Source organism: Dromiciops gliroides, chromosome 3, assembly GCF_019393635.1.
Source record: "Dromiciops gliroides isolate mDroGli1 chromosome 3, mDroGli1.pri, whole genome shotgun sequence".
NCBI lineage: Eukaryota > Metazoa > Chordata > Mammalia > Microbiotheria > Microbiotheriidae > Dromiciops > Dromiciops gliroides.
The window spans coordinates 388,111,662-388,136,613 of record NC_057863.1 but is presented as its reverse complement, the minus strand read 5'-3'; the positions used below and the strand labels follow the sequence as shown (position 1 = coordinate 388,136,613).

General features: G+C 37.5%; 1 protein-coding gene across 1 annotated transcript in view; it reads right to left on the bottom strand.

The window, feature by feature from the left end:
• Positions 1-24,952, bottom strand: part of CFAP221 (cilia and flagella associated protein 221) — a 113,863-nt gene that overhangs the window by 78,485 nt on the left and 10,426 nt on the right. Inside the window, exons 3-6 of the mRNA XM_043995370.1 lie at positions 20,980-21,080; positions 9,200-9,286; positions 8,922-9,017; positions 5,268-5,368 (exon numbers count right to left, since the gene is read on the bottom strand). Of these exons, the coding sequence (XP_043851305.1) occupies positions 5,268-5,368; positions 8,922-9,017; positions 9,200-9,286; positions 20,980-21,080 (385 nt within the window). The remainder of the gene's footprint in view (positions 1-5,267; positions 5,369-8,921; positions 9,018-9,199; positions 9,287-20,979; positions 21,081-24,952) is intronic.

The window sequence follows — 24,952 nt, the reverse complement described above, 5'->3', positions numbered from 1 at the left end:
GATAGTGCAATTTATACCAGTGAAAAAAAATTGAAAACAACCTCAATACTGAATTAGAGAATGGTTAAAGAAATTCTTATATTTTAATCCAATGAAATCCCATATTGCTATTAAAGATGACAAGTATGTCAACTATGTCTGTATAAAGAAGTGTGTGTTAAAAGGTTTTTTAAAAAAACAATACATTAAATAATATGTACACACTACAAAAGTAATGCAAAGATCTGGGTACAAACGTTTTAAAGGATTAGAAGAGAATTTAGTGATATGTGATCACTGGTTCAGTGCTAGGCTTTGATTGGGGTTCAAAGATTCAAACATAAATGATGTCCAATCTACCTTCAACAAGGTGACAAACTAGTAAGGAAGGTGATAGGCAGCTAGGTGGCACAGTGGATAGAGTGCTAGGTGTGAAGTCAGGAAAGACAACTTCCAAAGTCCAAATCTGGCTTCAGACACTTACTACTAACTGTGTGACCCTGGGCAAGTCACTTAACCCTGTTTGTCTCAGTTTTTTTCATTTGTAAAATGAGCTGGAGAAGGAAATGGCAAGCTGCTCTAGTATCTCTGCCAAGAAAACCCCAAATGGGGGTCATATTGAGTCAGACATGAATGAATGACAAGAACAAGGAAGGTGACATGTGAACAATAATTTCAATATAAAAATCTTTAACCTCTCATTGCCTATGAAATAAAATCTAAATGTCTTAGCCAGACCTTCAATACCCTCCCCAATCTGTTTCTAATCTAATTTTCCAGATTAGCTTCATATAATTCCCCATCACATACTGTACACTCTAGGGAAAATAGATAGTCAATTCCTCTAGAACACATCCCAAGTTTTCCCACTCTTCCTGGTACACATATTGTGTTCTCCACTACAACTTCCACCTATGAACGTCCCTACTCCTTCAAAGCCTGGTTCAAATGCTATCACTGCTAACAAGAGCTATCATGAAGCCTTCTCTAATTTCCACAGTTGTCAGTCAACTTTGCTTTCTCTGAACTCACAACATTCTGTTAGTACACTTCTACATTATCTACATTCTGTTTTGAATCAGAGTTACTTGTATATATGCCATTGTCTCCCCCACTAAACAATAATTTCTTTGAGGGCAGAGATCAAGTCTCATTTCTCTGCACATAATACATTGTCTTGTACCTAGCACACCCTTAATGAATGTTTATTGAATGAGTGAATGATGTAAGTGCATAAGAAATAAACAAATGAGGTATTACTTTTACCACCAACAACAGTACCACCTGATACTTATGTAGCACTTTAAGATGTACAAAGCACTTTACATAGATTTTCTCATGTTGCAAATCTCACAACAACCCTGTGAGGTAAGGGACTAGGGCTTTATTATATCCATTTTATAGATGAGCCATATCTGGCTCAAAGTTATCACTATCTATCAAGCAAGAAAGTGTCAAGAGGTGGGATTTGAACCATAACTACAGTTAAATGCTCAGAAGGTTTGGTTTGTTTTCCCCCAGTAAATTTCCTTAAATTCTTAAAAAACACATATCTTGTGTCAGCTCAAATCTTAAAAATATGACTCTCAAGTTCAATACCCATATATTTTTCATCTATTAGGGTCTCTGCGCTAATGAGAAACAAAGGCATGTGCATTAGGCTTGGCAACAACACTTACAGATCTAAGTTTTACATCCAAATGCATTCTGAAATTACACCTGCCTTGCTTGAACTACCAGTACCCTTGTACTGTTAGTCCACATGCCTGGAATATTCTTCCTCTTCACCTCCACCAGTTAGAAAGAATCCCTACATTCTGTCAAGACCCAAGAGGCAAAAACCCCTCCCCTACTCTCAAGGAGTTCATGGCTAAATAGGGGGGACAACATGCAAAGAACTGTGTACAAACAAAATCTAGACAGGAAAAACTGGGGGTAATCTCAGAGAGAAGTCACTAAGAATAAGGAGAGAAATTTGGCAGAAGAAAGCCAGGGAAACTAGGAGATGGAGGTGAGGATTGAGAGTGTTCCAGACATGAGGGACAGTCAGTAAAAAAAGCCTAGAAATCGGGGTATGGAGTATCATGTGAGAACAGCAAAAGACTGATATTCAGGGAACTCACCAACCAACTTAGATTTTTACAAGATAGCAATGAAATATGAAAGCAATGGCAAGTAAAAGATAATGATAAAGACTGATGGTGAAGAGAGAGAATCACTTAACTCTAATTTTGCTTCTATTTCCTCTGTCAGAAAAATGATTTTTGGACTGGAAAAAAGATGGAGTGAAATTGGATAGTAAGAGTTTATGGGGGGGGCAGCTAGGTGGCACAGTGGATAGAGCACTGACCCTGCATTCAGAAGGACCTGAGTTCAAATCCAACCTCAGACATTTTACACTTACTAGTTGTGTGACCTTGGGCAAGTCACTTAACCCTCATTGCCCTGCAAAACACAACAAAAGAAAACAAACAAACAAAAAAAAGAGTTTATGGCCAGGTAATAAGGAATAAGGTTAAGGGAGTCACTCTCGCCTACCTGTCTGGGCCTGATGATCCCTTCACATTGCTTTTCCTTTCCATGCCCAGGATCTATTCCTCCCTAACAGTGAGAGCTATGAGTCTTCTTTGGACAGCAGCTTCAGTATCAAGCCCTGCTAGAGCCATCCCTCAGCCCCAATTTAGGACATCTGACAGCAAGTTCAAGTGATGCATCTTCAGGCAGTGGGATGGTGCAGGGGATAGAGTACCAAAGCTGGCACTCAAATCTGACTTCAGACATTCACTAGCTGCGTGACCCTAGGCAAGGCACTTAACCTCTGTTTACCTCAGTTTCCTCAACTGTAAAATGGGGATAATAACAGCAGTTCATCACAAAGATCAAATGAAATAATATTTGTAACAAGTGCTTAGTACAGTGCCTGGAACATAGTAGTTACTATAGAGTGAGACAGGAGCCAAAAAGATCATGAAAGGCTAGACTATCAGGAATCTTGATCTAAGTAAACATTGGACCAGATTACCTTGAAGTCCCTTTCCAAGTTTCAATTTACTGTTAATCTTAACTCTAATCTATTTCATTTTGTAAATTAGCTGAGTCATAATTCCATCAGTTTCTTAGGTAGATTTCTTGAATTTTGGAGAGTGCTACAATTGGTAGAATTAAGTTTTCCATTATTGGAGAACTATCATCAACTACTATAATTAATACAAACCTAAAAAAAGAGATGCGTTTGAGGTGGCACGCTAGAAATGCAAATCTTCCAGTTTTCAAGACAGTTTAGGAATTTTTTTTTTTTAGCAGGGCAATGGGGGTTAAGTGACTTGCCCAGGGTCACACAGCTAGTAAGTGTCTGAGGCCAGATTTGAACTCAGGTACTCCTGAATCCAGGGCCAGTACTTTATCCACTGCGCCACCTAGCCGCCCCCCAGTTTAGGAATTATTAAGGGAATATTATTAGTGGCAATAGTCCTTTCAACTATTTATGTGCCCCTTCGCCTATCATTCATTTAGGTTTTAATCCAGGGCAAAAAGACTTAGGTAAGTAAGAGAGACAAGAAACTAACTTTTAGTGGTACAGTTTTGAATAGGCTCTGCTTACTATTAGTGTGTTTGGAGAAAGCAAAAAAATCACACTTTATCTTTTATGGCAAAGATATTTTTAAAGTATCTCTATTATACAAACAATTATACTTTAAAATAAACTGTTTAACTGAAATTTCCATGCTGACTACAACAGAATGAATGTTACAAAAAAAATATTCTTGGGGAAGGGCATCTAAAAAAAAAGGTTAAGTAGATAACAAATAACCAAGAGTGGAAAGGAGGAAGGAAGGAAGGAAGGAGAGGAGAGGAGAGAGGAAAAAAAGGGGGGAAGAAAGGAAGGATGGGAGGGAGGCAGTTATGGAGGCGCAGATGGAGAGACATAGGAAGGAAGGAAGGAAGACATGGTCCATTCCCTTACAGAGCTTCTAATCTAAATAGATGAGATAATACATCAGTAGCTAAAATAAATAATAAAATTTAAGCACATCAGAAGAAAAATATGTGTTTGGGTATTAAGACAGTTCATAGAGGGAGAAATCATTTTTAGGTGAGGGGATCAAAGAAGGCCTCTTGGACAGGAGAGTACTGGATTTGGGACTTGAAGGATGAATTGAATTTTGAACATATCTGAAAGAGGTGTGGGGAGGTTATGTTTTTCTTAAACTGACATATGTTTTGAGATTTGCAAATAGTTACATCCATGATCTCGTTTGAGTCTCACAAGAACATACGTTGCATGGATAGAGCACCGGCCCTGGAGTCAGGAGTACCTGAGTTCAAATCCGGCCTCAGACACTTAACACTTACTAGCTGTGTGACCCTGGGCAAGTCACTTAACCCCAATTGCCTCAATAAAAACAAAACAAAACAAAACAAAACAAAACAATAACATATGTTGCAGATGAAGAGGGCAGCTGTTCCTACGGTATGGGAAATCATGGAAAACTTCCCAGGATCTATACTTAGGGATCCACAAGTTGTTGCAAAAGGACAGTCCCTTAGAGAGGCAACAAGTGAGAAAAAAAAAAAAAGGCTGCTTTGGCAGCTGATGTTTGGGGAACATCAGTATACAACCAGTCTAATAACCACCCACCATCACCAAGACAAAGGGGGTGAGACTCTTATTTGCCATTTTCATAGAAATGCCTTAGCTGCCCTTTTGCGCCTTCCTTCCTCTTTCAAAGTGTTAGCATTTATTTTTTTACCTAACTTCACTATATTAAAAAGTCTGATAGTAGGGGCAGCTAGGTGGCGCAGTGGATAGAGCACTGGCCCTGGAGTCAGGAGTACCTGAGTTCAAATCCGGCATCAACACTTACTTAACACTTACTAGCTGTGTGACCGTGGGCAAGTCACTTAACCCCAGTTGCCTCACTAAAAAAAAAAAGTCTGATAGTAGAAGGACTAAATGCCATGTACACTTTGCTCTAAGTCCTGCAATTTCTTATGGATGGGCTCCATGCACATCTAGGGATATGGTACTAGGATATGCCACAATTATGGCTTGGGGCGGGGCACAGGGCTTCCAGTATATTTTATTGGGTCTGAATGTCTTCATTCTTAAATCATACATTAAGTAACATAGAATTAATTTTCCAACAGTGGGAATCCTAGATTAGAATTAATTTTATGAAGAATATAACCTTGCAATTGGAGAAATAAAAATGTATGCTTCTAGCTCTGTAAGTGACCCTTGAATTTCCACACCTTTTAATAGGTGGGTTTTTAGTTTTGTAACTCACCTTTCTCCAAGTGGAATATCTGGTAGATTTATAAATGAGGGAAATTCCAAAGTGTTTAGGACTGGATAGGCATGGAGGGGAATGAGTAAAGTTTCATCTCCCTGAAAACAATAAAAATAAATACAAATCATAGTGAAAAGAAGAATATTTTTAAAATATTTGTAATATTTTGCGATCAGTTCCCAAAAGACTTTCTGAAGAAGTTTGTATATTTAATGTTGGAAATGTTAAGATTTCTTAGCCTTAGAACTTAGATGAAAATTCAAGAATTCTTTAGCACATTTCCTTAAAAACAATTTTCAACACTCAAATACCCAGGAATATTTTCAACTAAATACAAAAATATGCATGAGCTGCTTTTGTTTCAGAAAAGATAAAGTAAAGAAAATCTTTAACAGCTGCTGATTAAGGAAAAGAGGCTACTATTTCAAACAGCTAGATGGAGGACAGGTATGGGAGTCAGGAGACTTGGGTTTGAATTTTGCCTCACCCATTCACTTGGTTATCTAGGTAGGAAGGTCTCTTGGATATATGTTTCCTTAAAATGATATCTTGCAATCATATGGTATTTTAAGGTACATAAAATGTTTTACAAACATCTCACTTTATTTTCACAATATTCCTTAGAGGTAGGTGGTAAAAGTAATATTATGCTCATTTTTTAAAAAGTGGAAACTAGGCCATGGGAAGTTTAATAATATTGTTGAGTCCATTGAGGGATATTATTTTTTTAAAATAATAAACATTTTTATCTATAGTTGTTTCAAATTTTATTGCCCCTTCCCTCCCTCTCCTTCCTCCACTCTGAGGGATCAAGCAATCAGATATGGGTTATACATGGGCAATTATGTAAAACATTACCATATTAGTCATTTTAAATAAGAAAACTTGAATAAAAGGAAAAAATGAAAGAAAGTTAAAAATAGGATGCTTCAGTCTGTATTTAATCAATATCAATTCTTTCTTTGCAGGTGGATAGTATACTTCATCTTTAGTCCTTTGGGATTGTCTTGGATCATTGTATTGCTAAGAACAGTTAAGTCATTCACAGTTCTTCATCAAACAGTATTGCTATCTCTGTGCACAACATTCTCTTGGTTCTTCTCACTTCACTATACATCATTTCATACAAGTATTTCCAGGCCTTTCTGAAATCATGCTGCACAATAATATTCCATCACCATCATACACCACAGCTTGTTTAGCCATTCCCCAATTGATGGATATTCCTTTGATTTCCAATTCTTAGCCACTATAAAAAGAGCTACTACAAATATTTTTGTATAAATAGGATTCTTCTCTTTTTTTGGATGTCTTTGGGATATAAACCTAGCAGTGGTATTGCTGGATCAAAGGGTATGCACAGTTCTATAGCCCTCTGGGCATAGTTCCAAATTGCTCTCCAGAATGGTTGGTTCTATTCGAAAACCATCAAAACAGTGGATTAGCATCCCAATTTTCCCACATCCCCTCCAACATCCAATATTTTCCTTTTTTTATATTTGACACTCTGATAGGTGTGAGGTGACACCTCTGAATTGTTTTAATTTGAATTTCAATTGAGGAATATTATAGGTGAATTTCTTAAAATCAGGTAAATGCTACAAAATTTCTATGTAATAAGAATTCTCAAACTTATTAGGTCTCAGAAATTCTTTACAATTAAAAAATTGTTGAAGACCCTGAAGATTTTTTATGTACATTATATCTGTTGACATTTAGCATTAAGAATCAAAATGCCTTAGTAATGTTATGAAAATAGTTTTGACCTTCCCCCCAAAAGGGTCTCAGGAACTACACATTGGGAACTGCTGCTATATACCCCAGTCTGAACTCAAGGTTATTATTTTTGAGTTCAAAATATGTTTTCTGAATGGAGAATGCTAGTTTATAGGGGGTTTTGCTATACTTAAACTAATGTGCTAATATGACACACTTTTCAGTTTCTATAAAACTAGAGACTAGTTAACTTTAAGGGTTCATTTTCAGCAGGAGCAGAGTTATTAAAAGAATGAATTGTAGAATACACTGCCAACAAATGTTAGAGGGATTTTCCAGAAATCCGTTTCTCTAAAGATTTTTTCTTTTGCGGGTTAAGTGACTTGCCCAGGGTCACATAGCTAGTAAATGTCAAGTGTCTGAGGTTGGATTTGAATGCAAGTCCTCCTGAATCCAAGGCCAGTGCTTTATCCACTGCGTGACCTAGCTGCCCCCTCTCTGAAGATTTTTTTAAAAAGATAATCAGGTACCTGGGGCATAGTCCTGCTTAGAAAGAGGAGGATAAGTTAGTATACCTTTTTTTTTTTTTAATGAGGCAATTGGGGTTAAGTGACTTGCCCAGGGTCACACAGCTAGTAAGTGTTAAGTGTCTGAGGCCAGATTTGAACTCAGGAACTCCTGAATCCAGGGCCAGTGCTCCATCCACTGTGCCACCTAGCTGCCCCAGTTAGTATACCTATTAATGCAAATGGAAGAATTTTTTCAAGGATAGTATAGGGGCAGCTAGGTGGCATAGTGGATAGAACATTGGTCTTGAAATCAGGAGGACCTGAGTCCAAATTCAGCCTCAGACATTTATTAGTAACTTAACCCCATCCCCCCCAAAAAAGAAAAAGCATATTATATAGAATAGGAGCAAATACTAATACAAATCTAGATAGTCCTTGAAAGCATCCCTTATACACAACACAACTGATAATCAAAGTAATAACTCTGAGTCAAGGAGAGTTAAAGAACATAGTATACACTATTTTAAGAAGACATGTATGTGTAATCTGTTTTGGAAAGATTTATATCCCAAATTGTTAAAAACTTAAAAAAAAAGTTTTGGTACCTAAAGATTAAGGGACAGGAGCTAGACTTGTGATTTCATTGGTTCTGGGAACTCCCAAAGAGAATCCCCTACCAAGGTAACACTGCATCTTCTTTTAGGGATTTGCACAGAGAATTGATCAGTTAAGTGACTTTTCCAGTGTCCCAATTGCTGTGTAAAGAGATCAGACCTGAATTGAAGTTTTCCTGGTTTCAAGGGCAGCTCTGCCTCTCCCCTAAAGGGTCACCTATTCAAAAATCTAAAAGTGTATTTACATTAAACAATTAATCTTCCTTATAGGGCTGACTTTTAGGTACAAGAAAACTGGAAGAAATAAAGCACAGCAAGATTAAATAATTTTGTTAAGTTATAAGCACAAGAGTTAAAGACCAGTCAGCCTCACTCACAGGTTAGGACCCTCATTCATTAAATCACCTAATCCCTCTACATCTTCCAAAAATGCCGATGTTGGCGGGGGGGGGGGGGGGGGGGGGGGGGGGGGGGGGGGGGGGGGGGGGGGGGGGGGGGGGGGGGGGGGGGGGGGGGGAGCAGCTAAGTGACACCATGGATAAAGCACCAGCCCTGGATTCAGGAGGCCCTGAGTTCAAATCTGACCCCAGACACTTGACACTTACTAGCTGTGTGACCCTGGGCAAGTCACTTAACCCCTCACTGTCCCGCCAAAAAAAGAAAAAAAATTGAGAGAAAGACAAAAATGCTGATCAAGTAATAACATTTTAGTTACAAAAACAAAACAAAACAAAACCCAACCCCATAGCTACCATCTGTTTCTTGTATTTGCACCTAGAACCTCAGTTCTTACAAAAATTCTAGAAGCTTACCTGACAGTGAATTCGGATACAGTCATAATAATAACGCCATTCATCTGGAGAAAATTCAACTGTCACTTTAAGGGACAAGCCAGGAACAAGACGATGCTGGAAGATCAAATAAATTCTCATGAAACCATGGTTGCTGAATGTTACCCCACTGCTTTGCAATAAAAAGCAAAGTAAAAGCAGAGACTATTCTTTTAACCACACAAGGTTGACATGCAGCAAAGAAACTAAAAATAGACATAGAGGAAACATAAGGATATAGGTTGTCAATAACCACTTACTTTTTTTATGTACTTGATCTCAAAATATTTGGTTTGTGGGGGTAAAATATGAAGATTTATGACATCATCAGAAATATTGATCAGATTCTGTGGGAAAAATAAAAGGAGCATTTAAAATAAATACAAAGTACCTCCTTACTAATCTGTTCAACACTGGTCTAACCAACTCAGCTAAGGGACCTTCCTGCTGGCTACTCTTATACTCCACTAGTCACAGACAGAGGGACCAGGTAAAAAAGCGGCTGACCCAAGACAAAGCCATTTCTTTAGAGAGACCATTTTCATTTGAGAAACACAGCTTGGATTCTTTGACAAAATCATCAAATGGGGCACAATTAGGTAACAGAAAAAATTTTACAATTTTATTTTTAAAATGAAAAAAGATACAATTACCTTCATTCAACAGTGTAATACAACAATTTGTTATTGAAAGCCATAGTCACTTAAAAATGGATTTGCTCTTAGATCTTGTTTTGTACCAAAGGTAGAGAGATAAGAAATACCAGAAGTGGCAAGTTAGAAGTTTGTCTAAAAGAGGGAGAAAAAGATCTTGATTTTTCTTATGATGCGAAAAAAACCCAACAAAACAAACTGAAGAATCAAGGAGGGTTATTCTAAAAGGTGGGTGATAAGGAGGAAAAAGAGAGGATGTACACAAACTGCAGAATGAGATAAACATTTTTCGGACCTAGCCAATATTAAATTTTTTTTTCATGATCTTCTATTCCTTCTCTTCCTCCTTCTTCTCCTCCTTCTTCCCAATGGAGATGATGAGTGGGAGAGAGAGAAGTTAGGGATAAAATAGCCCCCCAAAAGGAGGGGGAAACTAAAAGAAAGTGAGCTTTTGAAACATTAAAAAAAATTCACAGAATTGAAGTGAAGGCCAGAAAGAATCATACATTAGCAGGATGGCATTGAAAGTAGTGTCTTGAATTCATTATATGTTTATAATGAAAAACAAGTTGTAAATAACAAAGATTCACGGTTTCATTATCAATCTCTTTTTTGTTCTACATGGAAATGCTAATTGTACTTAAAGTCTGATAAGTTCAGAATAAATAACTAATAAAAAAAAATTTTAACCCTCTTACAATTATAATACCTAAGTACTGAAAGGGGAAGAAAGAAAGAAAGAGACAGAAACAGAGAGACAGAGCCAGAGCCAGAGAGAGAGAGAGAGAGAGAGAGAGAGAGAGAGAGAGAGAGAGAGAGAGAGAGAGACAAAGACAGAGACAGAGAGACAGAGAAAGGGAGGGAGAGACACAGAGAGAGATTTCTTGTGACAAGGCAATTTAAACTAATTTGTTGCTTAAGAATATTTAGTGTTTTTTTTAAATATTACAAACCTAGTAACCATCCCCAAAGACAAAAAAATCAAATAAATGCAAAAGCAGAAATACAATCTTACATAAAACTTATTAAAAACAACTGAACAAACTACAAAGATCTGAATTTGCTTGCTTTCCCTTTTCATGCCTTGCTAAAGTTCTACTTTTGTATTTGATGTTCTTTTCTCACACGTTTCAGACACACACACACACACACACACAAATTGCTGCAAATAGCTACAGTTCTATTGATCTCACTTTGTATGTTTTCACATAGATCTTTCTGAATTTCCTTGTATTAATATTGGTCATTTTATGGCAACATAAATTTTGACCTATCAATATGCCATATTCATCCAGCTACTCCTTAATCACTGGATATATGGGCTGTTTATTATTTTTGCTATTACAAATTAATATTTTTGTACTGCTATGAATATTTGTGTCCTCCTTAGACTATTTTTGGATAGTTTTTGGAGGAGGAAATAGTAAACCACTCCAGTATCTTTGCCAAGAAAACCCCAAAGTGGGTCAAGAAAAGTCAGCCATGACTAAAATGACTGAACCACAAGAAGTAGGATAGTGTTAGGATAAAACTTATTTTAGAATATTTTAAAGATAAAAATACTAGGAGTGGAATTTTTCAAAAGTTATGGATTGGTACTTTAAAACAATCATCCTTGTAACTTCCCAGTGACCCTCTCCTCCATAGAGTCCTTCCTTATAACAAATTAATACAAATAAAATAAGTGAACACATTGTCCATTTCTGCAAATCTAAGCTTCAGTCGATACCTATAATCGACCACCTGTAAATCTGCCACCAAGTCATCAACAAGTACTCTGAAAGTTGTGATCTAGTAATGGAATGTCTGGTCAAAAGGTACAGTCCATTTTGTGACTTGTATATTGCCATACACCATCAGGATGTAGTCTCAGCAACCAAATATTAAAGGTTTTATTTCCCCACAACTGCACAAATGTTACATTTTGATCAGATTTTGTTACTTTTGTCATCATGGTGGATATGAGGCAGTATCTCTCTGTCTCTTCCCTGAGTGTGAGGCACATATCACCAGTTCTCTATTGGACTTTTCATAATGGAGGTCCTGGAAATATCTTAAACCCAACATGTTCAAAATTGAACTCACTATCTTTCCTTCTAAACTCCTGGCTATTCCAATTTCCTATTTCTGTTGAAGATACCCCTACCCTTTTCTTCCCCTGTTTTTTCCCTTCCCCACCCAGCCCCAGGCCATTCCAGAAGCCATCTGATAAGAGCCTGTGGGGAAGAAACCACCATGTGGGACACACTACCCCTTTGCTCACTGGGCTGTTTAATTGCTCAAAGCATTTTTAAATGAGATGGAAATCAACAGCTCCATTTTTCCTGAGGACCAAGAAACCTTATTTTCCTCTCTGCCTCTATGTTCTGCAGTCCTAGGACTGTCATCTTAACTACTTAAGTAATCGAAGGACTTCTGGGCCAATCCATGCACTCTATCACTGAACTCTTAGGACATCTGGAGCTTTGCAATTTTCCCTACAGCTGAACTCTATGTGCTATTGCCCCCAATTAGAGTGTGAGCTTCTTGAGGGCAGAAGCTGTCTTTTTTCTATTTGTATCCCCAGTACTTAGCATAGTGCTTAGCATATAGTAAATAAATGTTTTGTTCCATTCATTCATTCATTTTTCATTTGTTAATATCCTAGATTCCTCACCCTCTGTCTCCTCATATACTAATCAGTTGCCAAACATTGCTGTTGCTGTTTCTACTCCTAAAACATCTCTCTAATCTGACCCTTTTCTCTGCAGTTAAAAAGCTACCATTTTAGTTCAGGACCTCATCACCTCTAACTTAAATTATTACAACAGCCTCCTAATTAGTCTCCCTCCCTTAAGTTTCTTACCATTCCAGTCCATCCTACACATCAGCTAACAAAGCAATTTTCCTTAATTGTACATTTGACCATGTGATTGTCCTTGTTCAACTCTTGTGGTTTCCTATCATCTCTAAGATAAAACATAAACTCCTCTGCTTAGCCTTTAAAGCTTTTCACAACCATGTCCTAACCTATTTTGCTGGCTTCATTGGACATTTTTCTTCTTCCCATAATTAGTGATCCAAACTGGTCTCCCCTTTTCTCCAGTTACTCAAATATTTAGCTTAAGCACCATTTTCTGAATGAAGGTTTTCCTGATGCCCCCAAATGCTACCCTCTTGTTTCTCAAACTAACTTGCACTCAACCAATATATATTATTTAAACTAAGTGGCCCAATGAGTAACTGGGCCTGGAGTCAAGAAGACTCATCTTCCTGAGTTCAAATCTTGCCTAAGACACTTCCTAGCTATGTGACCCTGGGCAGTCACTTAACCCTGTTGGCCTCAGTTCTTCATCTGTAAAATGAACTGGAGAAGGAAATGGCAAACCACCAGAGTTATGTAAAGTTGTTGGCCTCATTCTCTCTTCCAGAGTAATCAAAGTCCAGGCTCAAGACAAAGTTAAGATAATTGGCAATGGCTCAGGATACTGTGGATGACCTTGGTGTCTTCCATGTCTGGCCAAGCTCTCAGTGCCCCACGGCACCCATTTCAGCTGCCTTCATGGCCATTGGAACAAATTGTTCTCATTTGCCCATTCCACTAGGGTAAGTCTTCACATGTTTAACTCATCAAAGGGTTTGAGACCCCTCGGTTACTCTCAACCTGGCTTAGTCTGTCTGCCAAAATGTTTTACTGGGGTGTGGCCACTGGGCATGCTATAGCTTCTTTTTTTTTTTTTGAAGTGGTTAACTTTTAATATTCCAAGGATTAGATTTTACATTTGTTTTGTATTCCTTGGTAATGACCACCGCACTCAGCACAATGTAAAGAGAAGTGACTGAGTAAATGTTAGGTTGTTGTGTCATTTCAGTCAGTTATGTCCAAGTCTTGAATGACCCCATTTTGGAGTTTTCTTAGCAAAGATACTGAAGTGGTTTGCCATTTCCTCCTCCAGCTCGTTTTACAGGTGAGGAATTGAAGCAAACAGAGTTGTGATTTGCCCAGCTAATAAGTGTCTGAGACCATATTTGAATTCATGAAGATGAGTTTCTGATTCCAGGTCCAGTGCTATATCCAGTGTGCCACTTAGTAGAAAAAGGAAGGCACTAGGAAGTAGGGAATATTCCCTATGGGATTTATCGTGCTCCAGGATGGACCTGTTTCCTGAGATCTTGCTACTGGGATCACAGTAGCTGTTCCTTCCTTTTTTGTATTTCCTTCTTGGGGAAGGGTAGAATCCTGAGAATACAGGGCTTCTTCTTCAAGGATTTGAGTCAAATCCTCCACCAGGGTGACCACCTCTTCAATACTCTTTGGATGCTGCAACTTCACTCAAATCCTGATCTCACTGGGCAAGATGGTCAGGAATTGCTCCAGCACCAGTAGCTCCAGGATCTGCTCCTTTGTGTGAATCTCTGGCCTCAGCCACTGAAGGCAGAGTTCCCAGAGCTGGTTCACAGCCTCCCGGGGTCCAGCTTTCTCTGGGTATGGAAAACATCTGAAGCTTTGGCGAGAAATTTCGGGATTAAATTTCTCTCTTCCTAGGATGGTTATCTGATCGTCAGGAGCATCTATTTGCAGTAACCTGTTTTGTTCATGTATAGCCAACATCTGGGGGTTGAGGGAGATGGTAATCATCTTATTTAAGGTCAGCATCTGTCTATCTGGGACCATCGCCTTGTACTTAAAATCTTCAGAGTCAACAGAAGTATAGACTGGAAATCTGTAAACTTTCCTCAAAGATGCAGTGGACATAGATGCATCATGATCAGCTGGAGTGATCCAGAAATTTCAGTCGTACCATCTGATATCAGGACCCGCATAGTAGAGCCGTTTCTACTACGACATTTACGGTAACGGTGGTCATGCTGATGTCCCTAGTCCAGCATCAGCTGTATAATTGGGGGGCAGGGTTTAGGGGTAAGGGAGAGGTGGGGGGAGGGGTGGGCGAGGTGGAAGAAGTGGGGGAGGGGTGGGTGAGGCGGAAGGGGTGGGGGAAAGATGGGCAAAGTGGAAGGGATGGGGGAGGGGTGAGCGAGGTCATGCTATAGCTTCTTAAAGCCACTGAATGAGAGTTACATGAATCAGGTAGTCACCAAAGGTGGAAAGCAGTCTTGAAAAAGGCTTGAAGCCCTCACTCCAGAGGTACTAGTCTTCTCTGAACACACCCTATACCCCCATGCTTACAATTAGAAAGTTATTATATAACAATACTTTAAAGACACAACTTTGAAAGACTTAGGAACGCTGATGAACACAATGGAACTCAATCAGAATTCCAGAGGATTCATGATGAAACATGCTATCCATTACAGATAAAGAGTTGATGCATTCAGAGCACAGATTGAAGGGCTTTTTTGTTTGCTTTGGTTTTGAATATAGCTAATGTGGGAGTTTGTTTTGCTTGACAATGCATATTTCTAACGGGTTTTGTTTTTCTTGCTTTTTCAATGGGAGGGAAAAAGAGAGGAAGAATTTTGAACTGAAAATAAAATAAAATTGAATGTAAAAGAGGGCAGCTAGGTGGCACAGTGAATAGAGCACCAGCCCTGGAGTCAGGAGTACCTGAGTTCAAATCCAGCCTCAGACACTTAACACTTACTAGCTGTGTGACCCTGGGCAAGTCACTTAAAACCCCAATTGCCTCACTTTAAAAAAAAAATTGAATATAAAAAAAAAAACTCCTGGCAAGTGATGATGAGGGTCTTAACTAGGATAGTGGCTGTGTGACTAAAGAGAAGGATCTAGATGCAAATGTTAATATAGAATCAACAAGACTTGGCATTTAATTGAATGTGGAATACAGATAGGGATTGAAGGGAAAGAATGAGCTGAAGGTTACTTCAAAATTGTGAACCTAGGTAATTGGTACATACAACAAAAATAGTTAAGTTTGGAAAGGGGATGAATTTAATAAAGAAAGATAATGAGTTTTGTTTTAGAAATATTTATTTTGAGATAGCTACAGTACATCTAGCTGAAGATGTACAATAGGCATTTTTTTGATGTGGGACTGGAGTTCAAGAGAGAGATGAGGGCAAAGATCTGAGTTATGTATGGAGATGATAATAAAATCCATGGAAGTTTATGAAGGTCACTGAGGAGAGAGAGAGAGAGAGAGAGAGAGTTGCAGACTCAATACAGAACCACTCACAATTAGGGGAAAGGACATGGATGATATTTCAACAATAAAAACTGAGCAGAACTTGTCAGATAGGTGGGAGGAGAAACAAGAAAGGAAAGTATCAGAAAAAAAACAGGGAGGACAGGGAAAAAAGTTGGTCAATGGTGTCAAAAGAGAAGTCAAGAGGCATGAGAACTGAAAAAAAGGCCATCAGATTTATCAATTTAAAAAATCAATGGTAACCTCAGAAAAAGTCATTTCAGTTGAGTGATGAAGATGGTTGCAAGAGGTTGGTAAATGAGTAGAAGAGTAAGTGGAAGCAATGGGAATAAATAGATTTTTCTTGGAATGTGACAATTTAGTCAGATGGTCATTCAACTTCTACTTTAAGACCTCCAGAGACAAGGAATTCAATCTCCCTGAGCCTTCTGAGGTAGTTATTTTATGGATAGTTGTAATTTTTTAGTTCTTCTATGTTATGTTATGCATTGTATCATATTGTGTCACATCATATCATGTTACATTATATTATACTATGCTATGCTTGCTATCCAAAACCCACATTGGACCACTAGGAGACAAACTAGAAGGCAGAAATGCAAGCAGAGGATGGAGCCTAATCCTAGCCACCCAATTCTATATAGCACCAGTTGCATTCAGACTACAGAGCATATAGAACAAAGTAGGGTCTATCTATTCAATTCATGAGTGCAGGAAGAAAAGGAATCTGGCCTAGCATAAAGTCTGAGTCTAGGCTACAGATACAAGATGAGCAAAGAGATGAAAATATCAAACACAATGAAGAAATATTATAGGTTAAGAGAAGCCCATAATGTGGACGCAGAAGAGAATAACTTTACAACAAATACAAGTTAAACCTCAGACTAAAGAGTGGCTTGGCCACTAGGGCTCCAACAGCAGTTAGAAAAATGAAGCAAGAGATTAAAAATGAAATTAGAACTCCTGAAGAGAAAAACAGAACAGATAGCTTTGAAAAGAAGATGAAGAGCCTTACCCAAGTACTGAACTCCCTGAAAAATAGAATAAAGTCAGTCAATGAACAAGCACCCATTTATTTATTTATTTGTTCATTCATTCGTTTATTTATTTATTTGCCCAGTTATTCATTTGTTCATTTATTTACTTATTTATTTATCTATCTATGTATCCATTCATTTATTCATTCATTTGTTTGTTTGTTTGCTTCGGTGGGGCAATGAGGATTAAGTGACTTGCTCAGGGTCACACAGCTAGTAAGTGTCAAGTGTCTGAGGCCAGATTTTAACTCAGGTACTCCTGACTCCAGGGCTGGTGCTCTATCCACTGTGCCACCTAGCTTCCTCCTCAACATGCATTTATTAAGCTCTTACAATGTGGTAGACACTGTGCTAGGAATACAAATGAAAGCAAAAAAGAATTTGCCTTCAAGTAGCTCATATTCTAATAGGGAAAACAACACATAATTGGAAGTCAAAAGAAGAAAAGAGGGAAAAAGATACCCAAATGTGCAGGCATGCTGGAGAAATCTAGACTGCAATCTCATGAGAAATGAAAAGACAGTTGTCCTGAGTGCCCTCTTTAAATGGAAATTCCGGGAGGAATCATCCAATCAGAGAGAGGAGCACCAGGAGTGAAGTGTACTTCTGAAGTGTGAATTCTGGAGCTAAAGTGATCTTTCAGGACAAAGCGGATTCTGGGGCATGGTGAAAAAGTCCAGAGTGCAGCCTAAGAGGAAATTCCCAAAAATCTCTACTGTAGTAAGCTGGAGATAGGGACATGATTGAGGTGCTAGCTCCTCTATATGTCAGCTTCTTCCCAGTTTTTTTTCCATGCACAGATACCCAAATGGAACTCAATGATACAACAAATAGAAGAAATAGAACAAAGTGAAAAGACTGAAAAAATATTTGAAGAAAATGTAAGTAAATTACTATAAAAAACAACTTACCTAGACGACAAAATGGGAAGAGAGAATTTAAGCATCATTAGATAATGAAAGCAAGGGCAAAAAAAATTAGATACCATATTTCAAGAAATTATACAAGAAAACTTCCCAGATCTATTGGAAATGGAGGACACTGAAAAATTTGAGGCCATTCACTGACAGCTCCCTCTTCTCCCCTCCTCCTCATCTCACATCACTCAGATGCCTTCCACTATTATCTTCTTAACCCATGTCTCATTCCAAAAAGTGTCTTTTCTTGACAAGGCTAATCCCTCTATATGCACTGGATGATCCCATTCCATCCTGTCTTTTCCAGTAGATTGCCCCCTTTATTATCACCACTCTCACTTATCTTCAACCCCTCTCTGTCTACTTGTTGTTTCCCCAATTGTCTACAAATACGCCCAGTTCTCTCTAGTTCTTGTCCATCCACACTAGCTATTATCCCATATCTTTCCTGCCTTTTGTATCTAAACTCCTTGAGAAGCCTGTCTATAAATGATGCCTCTGCTTCCTTTCCTCTCACTCTCTTCTTAACTCTACAATTTGGCCTCAGACCTCATCATTCAACTGAAACTGCTCTCTCCAAAGTTATCAATGACCTCTAAATTGCCAAATCTAAGGGACATTTCTCAATCTTACATCCTTCTTGACTTTGGCTTTGACATTGTTGATTGAGCGTTCTCTTCTCCTTCATACTCTCTTCCCTCTAAGTTTTTGTGACACTACTCTCTCTTCGTTCTCCTCCTACCTGTCTAGCTGCTCCCACTGTTACTCTGGTTTGCAACCTAGATGTTATCTTTGGCTCTTACCCTTATCCTCTCTCCATCTCCCCACAAATCTATACAGTTGCCAAATCTTGTCATTTCTATCTTGATAGCATCTCTTAACTCCCTTTCTCTCTACTAATAGTTAAGCTCATCACCTTCTTCCATTTGGACTATTGCAATAGCCTCCTTATTGGTCTACCTGTCCCAAGTCTTTCACATTTCCAATTTATCCTACACACACCTGCCAAAGTTATTTTCCTAAAGCACAGGTTTGATTATGCCACTTTCATACTCAATAGATTCCAATGATTCCCAATCACTGCTAGAACTGTTTTTAAACTCATCTGTGCATTTAAAATCCTTCATAACCTGACTCTAACCTACCCTTCCTGACATATTTTTCATGCTTTCTGTGCCTCTTACTGTTCTTCACATACTCTACTTCACCTCCCATTTCAAAGACTTTGCACTGGCTGTGCCCCAAGCCTAGAAGACATTCCTTCCTAATCTCTACATCTTACTCTCTAGAATTCCTCATTTCTTTCAAAATTCAGCTAAAGTGCCACCTTCTACATAAAGTCTTTCCTCTGCTAATGTCTTCACCACAAAATGATCTCATTTAATTTTTTTTAATTTAATTTAATTTTTTTTGGTGAGGCAGTTGGAATTAAGTGACTTGCCCAGGGTCACACAGCTAATAAGTGTCGAGTGTTTGAGGTCGGATTTGAACTCAGGACCTCCTGAGTCAAAGGCCGGTGCTTTAACCACTGCACCACCTAGCTGCCCCCATTTAATTTCATATATATGTATGTGTGTATGTATATATAGATGTGTGTATATATATATATATATATATATATATATACATGTCCATATATGTATATAAACACACACATGTTTCCACATTTTCCTCCCCTGGTAGAATTTTAGGTCCTTAAGAGCATTAATTATTTTAGATTTTGTGTTGGTATGCCCAGCATAGTGCTTACCATATAATATAGTTTGTTTAGTTGATTTTTTTTTTTTTGGTGAGGCAATTGGGGTTAAGTGACTTGCCCAGAGTCACACAGCTAGTAAGTGTCAAATGTCTGAGGCTGGATTTGAACTCAGGTCCTCCTGAATCCACTCTAGACACTGCGACACCTAGCTTCCCCATATAGTTTGTTCTTAATAAATGCTCATTGATTGAATGAGGCTCCAGGTTAACTGTAGATTTTCCCTGGCACTCCTTTTCTTTATATATAGAAACAATCAAGAGCAAGAAATGTTAAGAACTGAGATGCATCACCTAGTCCCATCTTGCCATGGACCCCTGGAATTAGGTAATCTGACCAGCCTTTGAAAGTGGAATGGCAAAAGTGTCAGCTGTCCCTTCTGTCTCTGTGCCTTCGCTCATGCTATTGTGAGAAAATAATGGGATCTGGCAGATACTCAAAGGCCCCACCTGGAGATTAATCTAAACTGATTGAATTAAGTGAGAGTGATTGACTTTGCTGATTAGCCTACTTAAAGTTAATTAGATTGTAACCACACCTGGCCAGCCCTTACAAAGGTATTATTCTCAGAAGCCAAGGACTTTGAACTCAACAGGAGACCACCTTCAAGTCCAGTGAACTAATGGATTTGGATGACATTATCCAATCAGCTTGAAGCAGTGTGTAAGGACCACCTCTGCTCCAGATGGATAAAAAGCTTCCACACTCAGTTTGCTAGAGAGTTTGTGGTTGAACTTGAGGAAGAACCAGACCAGGCTGGAACTCTAGGCTAGATAGGCCTTTTCTTAACTTTCTGAACTCCACGTGTTTTCCTTTTTATTAATACCTAGTATGCCCAAAGACTGGTGCTAAATCTTCTAATTTAAGGAGACCACACACTTAGATTTTAAACATCACACTATTCTTCTTGCTTAGAATTTCCTCCCCATTCCCCATCTCTACCAAAACCCTACCCACTCTTTAAGGTACAGGCAGCTCAAATATTACTTCTTCTGGATAGTCTTTTCTGATCACCCCAGCCAGGAGTAATTTCCTTTGCTTTTGAGCCCCTAAAGCATTGTTTGTATTTCTTTTATGGCATTTTAATACACATTATCTTGCGCTATCATTACACGTGTGCTTAGTTTTTCTCTCATACTAGATTAAATGCATCTTGATAACAGACCCTATACTTCTGTACTCCCCCACAATGCCTTGCCCATAAGTAGAAAATCAATAAACATTTACCCAAAGAAATGAAGAACAATGAAAGAATCCAACAATCTAGGAACAGATAATCCAAAAATATGAGTCAATAATTTTTAAACAAGAGGAAACCAGAAGAGGGTGAAGATAAGAATTTCCTTGTTTCTCAGGTCTGCCCAAGCACCCAATGAACTATGAGCAATTTTCCCATTTTTCAATCAAACAACTGCATTCTGGGCCTACGACGCAAACCTTTGTCCCTACACTCAGACCTGAGCCAAATGTCTTGTGTTTTATATTGCAATTCTTGAGCTGAAAGTCCGATATAAATTCAGTAAATTCATATCGTTTTTATTCAGTTTATTAATCCTATTTTTAAAATACTTACCAGAATCTGTTGGTGATGTTCTCCTATTTTGTAGCTTCCAAAATGTATTATTCCAGGTTCTGCCTTTACAACTTTATTTTGTTCAAGCTTTGTAAAAATCTCTATCCACACAATGTTGATAAAGACAGCATGAAAAATGATAGAAAAATTAAATTAAGACCAATTATCCTAAAATGAATTCTTTTAAAATTCCCTTTAAATTTAGGGTAATTTAAAAGTAAGTTAAAATTTGATTGCTCTTTGAGGAACCAAAAGTCATATCTTTCAACAAGATTAATCATGTGCATTATCACTGTCATTATTATTACTGACAACAATAATAGCAGCTAGCATTTCTATAGTACTTTAAAATTTGCAAAACATGGGCAGTTAGGTGGCTCAGTAGATAAAGCACCTGCCCTGGATTCAGGAGGACCTGAGTTCAAATCTGACCTTAGACACCTGACTCTTAGTAGCTGTGTGGCCTTGGGCAAGTGACTTAACCCTCATTGCCCTGCAAAAAGTAAAATAAAATTGCAAAACACTTTATTTTATCTCCTTTGGTCCTCACAACAACTTTGTAAGGTAAGTATTATTGTTATCCCAACTGTACAGATGAAAAAAAACAAGGTTCAAAGAGGGTAAGTTATTTCTTGCCCATGGTCACGAAGCTCGTAAGTGTCTGAGGAAGGATTAACTAAGGTCTTTCTGAGTGCAGCACTGAAGGTGCTGTGCCACTTAGCTGCTTCTGACTTTAAATAAACTGCATGCCATTTTTCATTTTTTGTTAAATATATTCTATATTTTGTTTAACTATATTTATTAATTATGAGGAAGAGAAAGCAAGTTAGTGGTAATGTAAAAATGCCAACGAAGAAAGAAAGAATATCAACAAAACATTAAAAACATGGAAAAGGAAAAAAAAGACATGGAACAATTTTGTTATTTTTTTGTTAAATTTACTACATATATTTTAAAGCAAGCTATGCATAACAGAAGTTCACAGTTTCATATACAATCCTCTTTTTTGTTCTTTGTATATTTAAATTTTTGTGTCTGTGATGATTAATAATAATAAAGTCATAATAAAAAAGAAAGTTTTTTTAAACAGAAAAATCCATCATCAAATTGTTGTATGTGAATATTAAGGAACATTATTGCACAGTAAAGATTACAAGGAATACAAAGAAATGTGAAAAGATTTATATGAAACCAACACTAAGAGAGAAAAAAAAGCAGAATCATTAGGAAAACATATGAACTGATTTCAATTACATAAAGGACAATAAAAGTCAAAAGATGTGAAAGAATATATTTAGTGAATAATATTGGTGGTGTTGTGTTAAAGTGAAGGCATATCATTTCTTTTATCAATGCATAAATAAAAGGATGAGGTTTCATGTATAATCACAGAATCAGAGAATTGATGTTTGATGGTGACTCTCGAGGTCATCATCAATGGCTGCTCATATTACAGGTGAAGAAAACTAAAAGCTAGACAGGTGAAACAACTGATTCAAGGTCATATAGGTACTTAAGTTGGCAGAGATGGGATCTGTTTTTTAGGTCACCTGGCTCCAAATCAAGAGCTCTTTCCACTGCACCAGACTTTTAGAATATTATTTTATTTTATTTTGTTGCTGTTTTGCTGATTGTATTATTGGGAAAAAATAAATAATTTTGAAAGAAAATTAGTCATGTTAAATATAGCACTCCAGATTTTGTCAGAATTTGAACTAGCTTTTTACATGCTTCGTACAAATCTTTATGACAAAATTCCAATCTCTAAAAAGACAAGCATTTCATGATCATTTAAAATGTAGGAAGCACCCTATTTAAAGTATTAAGCATTTATTTAATTTTTATTACTGTGAACAAATAATAAAAGTTATCCACATTTATATGATACTTTACAACTCACAAAATCCTTTCCCCTTAATAATCCTGAGGTAGGCAGTATAATTGTGACTATTCAGTTTTACAGATGAGGAAACTGAGGCACAGAAAGGTGAAGGGATATATCTAAACTCACGTAACTATTAAGTGTCAGTTCCAGGACCAGCTTCTTACTCCAAGACTAGTATACCTTCCACTCAACTCCATGACTTTCCAGAAAATTGAATTACTTCATTTTAATGATTTGACTTTGGTTAGAATTAGTATTGTCATATGCCATATGTCACATTCTAGAAGCTCTGAGGTTGGAATGTATTATTTCTGCTTTTTGCCAAAATTTGTAAAGTCTATGAGTTCACAAAAAAAATGTTTAAAACCCATTCTGCAATGTTACCAATTGAAGATTAGATGATAGCAGTCATCCATGTTTTAAAGATAGTATTAGCACCAAAGAGATGTTCTACATTCATGAAAATATGATTTTCTTTAGGCCTATTTCCCCCCCCAAAATGATGGACTTGTTCTAGCTTGTATGACTCCTAAACATATTGAAATACTTAAAGGAATCTCAAAAAAGGAGGAAAAAATAAATGTCAGGCATTTATATATACATATATATGTATGTACATAATATCTATATAGAATGCAATTTATCTATTTGTATAAATATTATGCACATATTAGTATACATATATAATACAACATGATTTAGGCTTTGAGGAAATGGATCACAAACAATGGGGGTAATCAATACTGGTCTCTTAAAGAAATTGACATGAATTGTGTCCTAGATGGGAGCTAGGGGTTCCAAGATGTAACTAGGAGAAAATAAGGCATGACAAACTGTTAGTAATAGAGGTGGCAGATGGAATGCCAAGCATAAGCAACAGGAAGTAGGAAATTTTGGCTTAGAGTATGCCAACAGTCCAGAAAGGCTGGACTAATAATAACAAGACATTACTTGCATAGAGCATTTATTTAGTTTTCAAGGTACTTTGACAAACACTCTTTTATCACAATAACCTTGACTGTTCAGAATAAATTTTCCACACTTACTTTCTATCAACAATATATATTCGTGGAGGCAGCTAGGTGGCACAGTGGATAAAGCACCAGCCCTGGATTCAGGAGGACCTGAGTTCAAATCCAGCCTCAGATACTTGACACCAGCTATGTGACCCTGAGCAAGTCACTTAACCCTCATTGTCCCACCAAAATATAAGGTATGTATAATATATATATATTTATAATTCCTTCACCACTTACCTTATTTATCAGCCTTGGATCCCAATGAATAACTTTTGGCAATTTCCAAAAATCAAATCCATTCTCAAAGGATGAGAGTTTATTACCACTGAACATATTTTTAAAGACATGCCCCTGGCTGATTTGGGAATTACTTTATAGAAATTCAGTTTCAAAAGACAAGTCCCCAAAATGAATGAGATCTACTTAAGGGGTTTAGCCTCCCAAGAGGATTATTTTGAAAGGAATAATACTCATTTGAATGAATAAGTGTGAATAATGAATAAGCCTGCTTGAAATTTTTAAAAGTCAGTGGTATTGGGGGCAGCTAGGTGGTGGAGTGGATAAAGCACTGGCCCTGGATTCAGGAGGACCTGAGTTCAAATCCGGCCTCAGACACATGACACTTACTAGCTGTGTGAACCTGGGCAAGTCACTTAACCCCCAATGCCCCGCAAACAAACAAACAAACAAAAGTCAGTGGTATTAATTTTGCACAGCAATTCTCAAAGTGTGGTCTGCACCTCTCCCCAGGGGTACCTGATAACGCTTTCAGGGGATCTATGAGGTCAAAACTATTTTCATAATAACACTAAATCATTATTTGTCTTTTGAAATACTCCTCCCTTTTCCAACTACATATCTGTGTGAGACCAAATTGTCTTCATATACTTCAACCTAACCAACATAACATATCTCAAGAGACTGAATGCAGAAGCAGATATAAGAATCTAGTTGTTGCCTATTAAGCCCCAAATATATATAATATATAAAATAATGCCAACTCTTCTCACTAAATTTTTTTCGGAAAATAATTATTTTTCATAAAAATGTATAGTTTTGTTAACACGTA